Here is an 8743-nt window from a genome sequence, read left to right as displayed (position 1 = left end):
GATGGGTTGGTTGATGCAATCTGTGTATCTTGGAACTCAGGCTGCAAACCTTCAGATGGGTGTGGTAATGAACTTTTCATTCCCTTAGCATTTCATTTTCCTCTTGTTTTTAGTTATTTCCAGTAGCGCTTTGCCTTATCTAATTGTTTGAGCACGCTTAAAGCATTTATCGTGTGATATTAGGCCACATTTGAAGAAAAACATAGGCACTATTTTGACTTCCATCGGAGAAGTGGCTAATTGCCTTTATAGGAGGTCAGTAGAAAGCAATCAATTACTATATCATTAAAACAATAACAGAAGTGTTCTTCATCATGGTGGTTCGGTTGAACTGTTCTGATGGTAGTTTCCTTGGGTCAATTGAAGGTAACCTGAGTTTTTCTAACCCGTTTTTGTGTCTTGTATTGATATTTTCCTTGTGTGACCCCACCAAAAGATATCTCGATGCAACTATTTTCTAATCTAAACATGGATGACTTTTAGCAGGCTCTTAGTTTTCATGCACTTAGCAGGAATGCTACTTTGTTACTTGGTTTGATAAAATAACTACATCGAAGATATATAGATTTCTTGTCTTACTCAATGTGTTCTAATGATGAAAGCCTCTTCTATTTCCAGGCTCATGAGCTCCTTTATAGGTCTATATATTGTTGTGAAGCTTGTGGTTGGCATGCTTTTTCAAGGTCTGATATCCTATAATCTTAGCATGCAACCATTTTTGGAGGGACTCAAGTTTGAACTACCGATTTCTTCTAGCATTCAATTCTTGTGAGGGTGGAGTTGGAGAAGGTGGGGCATCAGACAAGAGCCAGTTGCAGCATCCACGACCTCCTTGTCCATGGCCAATCGTGCAAGATTGACCAGGTTGCGGGGTTTGGTCAGCAGTGGTTGTAGCACACTGAAGTGGAGGAGCAGTGTTGTCGTCGACCATGGATTCAAGGTAGTTTCTGATTTTCTCTCCTGTTGTGGTGGTCCTGCAGGTTACTGTTTACATGATGCGTTGGTCGCAGTTGGTGTCGTACTTGTGTGTTTGCTAATGCCTCTGCTACAACATGAGATGTGTTAATGTAGTGTTTATTAAGGTTTGGTCAGCATGCTGAATAAGTCCAATATCAATCTGTTTATGATCATGAGAGTTATGTAAGGATAGGGAGAGACACTGAGGCAAAAGGCACATGTACATGCTCCTTATTACTTATCAGAAACATTTTCCTAGGAATGCTGGCCAGCGCAGCCTCTTGTCGCCAAGGTCATTGTTGAGCCAACTTATTTGTTTCATAGGCTTGTTGTCCTACACTGCATGTTTCTGCTTATCTACTCGCCCATTGCATAGAAATATATGTTTCTCTCCAAGCTCTATGATGCTTGGTTTTTTTAGTGTGTACTTTCCTTGCATAGTTCTGAGCGTCAGGTCTAATGTGTAGCCAAACTGTACATCTTTGAGATCTTGGTTCTAAATTGTCATTTCAGAGAAATGATATCTTTTCATTTATAATTGTTGTTTTAAGAAATGTTATTAGGGTCGTTGGTTCCATTGAAATATAGATCCTATTGGGCAATTCAAATCTTAGCGAGTATGACATTTCACTTTTAGGAACGATTGCTCTCAGCTTCTTCCAAGTTGAATTTGACTAAAATGTGAGTGTCATGTTTCTTAAATGATCACCAGAATTTTCTTTCCTTGCAATGCCAACTGTTGTTGGTTTTCATTCTTCTTGGTTCTTTCTAAATTTATTCTAAAGGTAGTAAATTGTTTTCTTATTGTTGCATGTTGGTCAGGTCGGCCCTCCACCTCTCTTGTCATCTAGGTACCTATGGTGCTCACAGTGGTCACCCGGATCATGGTGGGATAGTCTGTGGCCAGGCCACGAAATTGATGCCGGCGACCCGGCGTATCCACTACAGCCTGAGGTATTTCCTTACCTTGCGTCCCCAAGCCCAACGCCTATCCTCACATGCAATAGCTAAAATTCATGTGCATCTCTACTTCAAATGAAAGGATCCATGCTATAGAAATAAACTGCTTTAATTCATGTTCCTTAGATGTATATGCACCAACAGAACCATAGAGTAGTACTTGCTTACAGAGCTAGACCAGTGCTATGTAAAAGGTGATTTACAAAGATCTCTGTCCTGAAAGCTTTAATGGTATTTCGTATGGTTTGAAGTACAATTTCGAATTAGGCACCTGAATTTGCCTCGGTTTAGAGTTATCAGGTGCATTACTACATAATTACCACACTTCAGATCATAAAAAAATCAAAGGGACATAAATTACCACACTCCAAATCAGGGAAAGTTATCAAGTGCATATGTGCATAATCATCAGACTAAAAAGCAAAAATGTTACTAGGTAAAAAAAAGAGATAAAAAAGTGTGAACTAGAAAGATAGCCAGATGTGCTTACCAACATAGGATATCATCTGGTGTTGATCTTGTTAGAAGTCGTCGGCGCCATAACAGTGCTGGCAGCAAGCACAAGCCACAAGTGCTTGAAATTTTCATCATGCCGGTTAGTGCTCAAGATAAGATTTAATACATCCACAGTTTTATGAGCAAGTCCAAGATCACCAAAAAGATCTCCCGCAAGCTCAAGTTGTGCATCTGTAGGAACCTTGAAATCCATCGCAATATCACCTTGGGGCACACCCATTATATGATGCACAGAATTTTCATTGGCCGGTAATCTTCTGCGACCAGGTACAACGACCTCACGGGAATCAGGGTCATATAGACCAGCAAGCCATTGAGAAAGCCGATTGAACAGATTATCACACTTGATATTCCGCAGACTAGTGAAATCCATGTCATCAATCGCGGACATTCTCTCATCTGACATGTCCTTACAGGCAGTCACAAGAGCACTAGGAGAAGCCATGTTGCGATCTGCGGGAGGCTTATGCTTCTTTAAGGGATTCACCTCCTCAAAGTCATCATCTAATTTGCGCTTCCTTGGCATTGTGACCTGACACACAAGAATAACAAAGAGGAAAAAAGTGAGCATAAAGGATGCATAGCTGCTGAATTAATAGTCACACACATATTCTTATGATACATTGGTAACTTGTGAACATACAACAAGATAACTCATCCACAACAGAGAAGGACGAAAACTAAATAACAACATCTATGCTTCTACTAGATATTGAATACCTGATTTTTTTTGCTTATGAAACACTGATAAAATGTATGTATCGAGCAAGATAACTTATGAAAATTAGGGATGGCAACAACTTACACACAAACACATATATTGGACATCACAGCCTAAGTATTAAAAATTCAGCGACATGATAAATTTTATGGTGGACTCCTGATAAATTATTAACATCACTGATGGTAATATTCACAAGTCAAGTTCAGGTAAGTTAAATAATGGCACATCCATCAGTTAGAAACACAAAAGTTGAACAAAATACATCATGAAACAAGACACCACTGATAGTGCTAGAACAAACAATCCATCATGACAGCGTAAACACAAAACGAGATGAGATGCACATAAAACACACAAACAATATGAGATTCTCACCAGCAACCTAATTATATAGGTGGTAATTCAATGCCTTCACTGCAACCATAAGAGCATGAACAGAGCATGATAAAACGGAGCCCAACATAGATACAGAGTGAGGAGACTCGTTGTAAAATCCCCGCACCAAACCCTACCGGCGACCAAAATAACGGCAGAAATCATCATAGGATAACGGCGGTAAATCATGAATGGATACATAGTGGTTTTGCATCTAAAGAAAACCCTAGAAATCAGAATCGAAACGTGTAGCAGAGGGGATCAGTTCAAAAATAACGATAACTACTCACGAAATCAAAAATGGAAAATTACATAGTAAAACGATGTGCATGCGAAACAGGGGCTAACAAATAGCAACTGCATCACGAATTGAACGTATTAGGTGGATTCCTCATCTGTTCTAACCTGCGACCAACCCAACGAACATCCCGCCACTAACGGCGTCGAGAAACAGAGCACAAACTATTGAGGCGGATTGAGTCGAGACCCACCGATGAAGCAGAACACTAGCGCCGAGAATCGGTCGGAGAAGGCGCCGCCGCTCGCTGTCGATGGAGAGAGAGCGCGGGCAGAGCGGAAGCACGGTTACAAATGAATTGAGGCAGTGATGGGGAGGGGAAAGTTAAGTCGCGCATGGGGGAGGGGGTCTGTTCTAACCTGCAACCAACCCAACGAGCATCCCGCCACTAACGGCGTCGAGAAATAGAGCACAAACTATTGAGGCGGATTGAGTCGAGACCCACCGGTGAAGCAGAACACTAGCGCCGAGAATCGGCCGGAGAAGGCCCCGCCGCTCGCTGTCGATGGAGAGAGAGCGGGGGCGGAGCGGAAGCGCGGTTACAAATGAATTGAGGCAGTGGTGGGGGAGGGGAAAGTTAAGTCGCGCATGGGGGAGGGGGTCTGTTCTAACCTGCGACCAACCCAACAAACATCCAGCCACTAACGGCATTGAGAAACAGAGCACAAACTATTGAGGCGGATTGAGTCGAGACCCACCGGTGAAGCAGAACACTAGCGCCGAGAATTAGCCGGAGAAGGCGCCGCCGCTCGCTATCGATGGAGAGAGAGCGCGGGGCGGAGCGGAAGCGCGGTTACAAATGAATTGAGGCAGTGGTGGGGGAGGGGAAAGTTAAGTCACGCATGGGGGAGGGGGTCTGTTCTAACCTACGACCAACCCAACGAACATCCCGCCACTAACGGCGTCGAGAAACAGAGCACAAACTATTGAGGCGGATTGAGTCGAGACCCACCGGTGAAGCAGAACACTAGCGCCGAGAATCGGCCGGAGAAGGCGCCCCCGCTCGCTGTCGATGGAGAGAGAGCGCAGGCGGAGGGGAAGCGTGGTCACAAATGAATTGAGGCAGTGGTGGGGGAGGGGAAAGTTAAGTCGCGCATGGGGGAGGGGTCTGTTCTAACCTGCGACCAACCCAACGAACATCCCGCCACTAACGCCGTCGAGAAACAGAGCACAAACTATTGAGGCGGATTGAGTCGAGACCCACCGGTGAAGCAGAACACTAGCGCCGAGAATCGGGCGGAGAAGGCGCCGCCGCTCGCTGTCGATGGAGAGAGAGCGCGGGCAGAGCGGAAGCGCGGTTACAAATGAATTGAGGCAGTGGTGGGGAGGGGAAAGTTAAGTCGCGCATGGGGGAGGGGAAAAAATGCTACACTTACATAATATCCTACGTGCTGTTACGTAACTTAACTAACTACTAATCCCTCTGCCCCCCTGATTTCAGCTGGGTGGGCCCCCTCCCCTAATCTCCTCCAACAGAAAAAAGCCACCTAAGCTATTAGGTTAGTTTACGTATGATTGCTACGTAGGTGTAGCATTGCTCGGAGGAGGGGGGAGGGGGGAGGGGCAAAAATGCTATACTTACGTAATATCCTACGTGCTGTTACGTAACTTAACTAACTACTAATCCCTCTGCCCTCCTGATTTCAGCTGGGTGGGCTCCCTCCCCTAATCTCCTCCAACAGAAAAAAGCCACCTAAGATATTAGGTTAGTTTACATATGATTGCTACCTAGGTGTAGCATTGCTCGGGGGAGGGGGGAGGGGGGAGGGGCAAAAATGCTACATTTACGTAATATCTTACATGCTGTTACGTAACTTAACTAACTACTAATTCCTCTGCCCTCCTGTTTTCAGCTGGTGGGCCCTCTTCCCTAATCTCCTCCAACAAAAAAAAGCCACCTGAGCTATTAGGTTAGTTTACGTATGATTGCTACGTAGGTGTAGCATTGCTCGGGTGAGGGGGCATGAGGGAGGGGCAAAAATGCTACACTTACGTAATATCCTACGTGTTATTACGTAACTTAACTAACTACTAATCTCTTTGCCCTCCTGATTTCAGCTGGATGGGTCCCCTCCCCTAATCTCCTTCAACAGAAAAAATCCACCTAAGCTATTAGATTAGTTTTAGTTTATGTATGATTGTTACGTAGGTGTAGCATTATTAGTTTTAGTTTACGCCTAAGCTATTAGATTAGTTTTAGTTTACATATGATTGTTACGTAGGTGTAGCATTATTAGTTTTAGTTTACGTATGATTGTTACGTAGGTGTAGCATTGCTCAGGGGAGGGGAAAGGAGTGGGGGAGACAGTTCGAGCGAGGCGAACGTGGAGCAATACGTAGGTGTAGCATTGCTCAGGTGAGGGGGAGGAGTGAGGGAGACGGTTCGAGCGAGGCTGACGTAGAGCGATGGCTCACACATCAGCGACAGAAAAAACGAAACGGCTCGGTGGAACGTGTTGCGTCGGGTTTGAAATGAACGGTATCAAGATGGTGTGGCGTTTTTGTAAATGAAACACGCATTGCCATGCAATTTTTTTAGCATTCCACCAAAAGAAGAGGTATCCAGATAAACGATTCGAATCCTTCTTGCCGAAAATTTGATTGGTTAATTGAGAAATTAAGGTTACATCCAGTTGAAAGGCTTTTATAAAAACACAAAGAGGAAAGCACCAAAAAGTTATGCTAGTGGCAAAGTCTGGCTGAAACAATCTAAAACCGAGACACGTTACACTACACGACAGTTCTAGCAAAAGACGCGCGGCATGGGCAGTGTGGGACACAAAACGAAACACGCCCGCCCCCCGTCGGAAGCACACCGCTAAATGTTCCTCTAGGACGACACGATGCCGTGGAGCTCCATGTCCTCGCCGATGGCGGCCTCCCTGACCACCCGGAGCACGTCGGTCAGCGACACCACCCCGCGCAGCATCCCCTCCTCCTCCCCCTCGTCGTCGACCACCCACAGCCGGTGCACGTGGCTCGCCGCCGCCTTCTCGATCACCTCCCCGAGCGTGCTCTCGAAGGAGCACGTCACCATCTCCCGCGGCCGCGGCGGCTTCTCTTCTTCGTTGCCGGTGCCGGCGTCCACGGCGGTGTTGGTGTCGCCTTCGTCTGGGGATTGGACGCCGGCCGCCGCGTCGAGGGGCCTGCTGCCTTCGCGCCGGTACTCGGCCACCTTGTCCTTGAACTCCGCCACGCTGGCCCCCAGCCACGACCGCAGCTGCGCCACCGGGCAGTCGCGCAGGTCCGTCGCCGAGAACGTCTCCACCACCTTCTTCCCTCTCCCCTGCCGGACAAACAGAGAAGCCGTGTCAGGTTGATGAACACGAACAGAACGAACGGAGCGACATGCAGGAGGAAGGAGCGGCACGTCTTACGTCCTGCAGGATGTAGGCGTCGACGGGGGCGTCGACGACGGGCACGGCCGTGAGCGACGCCGCCCGCATCGTCCTAATGGCCTCGATGACCTTGGTGCGGCTCGCCACCGCGAGCACGGCCTCGCTCGCCGCGCCGAGCTCACGGACGGTGCGCGACAGGACGCCGCCGAGCTCCGCGCCGTGCGCGCGCAGGAACCTCACCACGTCCATCTGGGTGAGCATCCTGTACACCGGCGCCGACTCCACCAGCTCCACCGCCACCACGTTGTCCGCCGAGCTCTCCAGCGGCACCAGCGCGCGGTGCACGCCCTTGCTGAACGTCTCCATGCAGTCCAGCAAGCTTGAATCGCAGTTAATCACAACAAGTCAGCAATGTGTGCCGGTTCAGTTATATGATCTGAATTTCGCGAGGAATTAAAGCGGTACTCAATAAGTACCTCGTGTTTGGGTGGAGCGTCCACAGGGTGAGGCCCTCCAAGGAGTGGCCGATGACGGAGGACACCGGCACGGACATGCGGCGGTCGAGGTCGACCGGCGGCGAGCCACCGCCATCCTCGACGGCGGTGGCGTCGGCGTCGTCGTCGTGGCCGGTCTCAGCGATGTGGGTGAGGATGTCGAGCATGTTGACCATGCCGATGTAGTGCTTGCGGGCGGCGCCGGTGGCGGGGTCGGACTCGACGATCAAGGAGCCGCCGGCCCCGATCCAGTGGCCCGGCGGCGCGGCCACGGTGGCGGCGGAGACGCGGCCGGCGAGGAGCGCGTTGGCCGCGTTGGCCAGCGTCGCCGTGTAGGGGACCTCCACCAGCCGGCGCTTGGCGCGCGCCAGCTCCACCACCTTGCGCTCCCGGAGCACGCCGCACAGGCCCGCGCGCGCCTTCTTGTTGCTGTTGCTGTCGCCGCCGTGGCCGTGCAGCGCTTCTTGCTGCTGCTCGTCGGCGAACGCTCTCAGCTGCGCCATTTGCCAATTCTGAAAGTATTTTTTGGAGGTCGTGGTAGTAGTTCACTGCACCAGCACTGGAGTGAGGAAATGTGGAGATCAGCGTCTGTCCGACACGAGTTTTTAATGCCTCCGGATCGGGTGTTTCGAGTGAGGGTGTACGTGGCGAGCAGCGAGGCTGCATCGCCTGCCTAGCTGCCGTGTGGAAAGCAACGTGGTGTAGCGAGCCACCGACCACCACGTCTAAAGTTTCGCTGTAGAAGGGAGTAGCCACATCAAGCATACTCCCTTCATTTCACAATGTAGTGCTTCCTTTATCTACGTGCTTCAACTTTGACCGTAAATTTAACCACCAAAACCGATTGCGACGAGAGCAAAAGTTATATCAGTGAATTCGTATTCGAAAGAAGTTTTTAATTATATAATTTTTTCTCCCGCCGCAGTTGGTCTCGTTGGTTAAATTTATGGTCAAAGTTGGACCTCAGAAAGCGTGGGCGCATTATATTTTGGAATGAAGGGAGTATCTCTTTTTTTAGAAAAGGAAAGCATATCTCTAGTGGAATATAAAATATATCATTATCAACATTCGACATAAGCAA

At 48.5% G+C, this 8743-nt stretch overlaps 1 protein-coding gene and 1 pseudogene across 1 annotated transcript; both read right to left on the bottom strand.

The window, feature by feature from the left end:
* Positions 1-2248: 2248 nt before the first annotated feature.
* Positions 2249-3091, bottom strand: LOC147964337 (uncharacterized; annotated as a pseudogene).
* Positions 3092-6472: 3381 nt separating this feature from the next.
* LOC125514640 (Cystathionine beta-synthase (CBS) protein) lies at positions 6473-8420 on the bottom strand. The gene is made up of 3 exons (XM_048679980.2): positions 7645-8420; positions 7208-7547; positions 6473-7116 (listed from the first exon to the last, which is right to left on the bottom strand). The coding sequence occupies exons 1-3, from the start codon at positions 8163-8165 to the stop codon at positions 6661-6663; spliced, it is 1317 nt and encodes a 438-aa protein (XP_048535937.1). The 5' UTR covers positions 8166-8420; the 3' UTR covers positions 6473-6660.
* Positions 8421-8743: the final 323 nt, after the last annotated feature.

The sequence above is a fragment of the Triticum urartu genome, chromosome 6A, assembly GCF_056163025.1.
Source record: "Triticum urartu cultivar PI428250 chromosome 6A, HENAU_Tu73, whole genome shotgun sequence".
In the NCBI taxonomy this organism is placed as follows: Eukaryota; Viridiplantae; Streptophyta; class Magnoliopsida; order Poales; family Poaceae; genus Triticum; species Triticum urartu.
Note: the sequence above shows the minus strand (reverse complement) of the source record. Positions and strands in the feature narration are given on the sequence as shown.

What these genes read in the sequence shown, in the direction of transcription:
- LOC125514640 (XM_048679980.2), bottom strand. Translation starts at nt 8,165, where the DNA reads ATGGCGCAGCTGAGAGCGTTCGCCGACGAGCAGCAGCAAGAAGCGCTG. An exon ending in ACGCTCCACCCAAACACGAG is followed by an intron (nt 7,548 to 7,644) that starts GTACTTATTGAG and finishes CTGCGATTCAAG; the next exon opens with CTTGCTGGACTGCATGGAGA. An exon ending in ACGCCTACATCCTGCAGGAC is followed by an intron (nt 7,117 to 7,207) that starts GTAAGACGTGCC and finishes TTTGTCCGGCAG; the next exon opens with GGGAGAGGGAAGAAGGTGGT.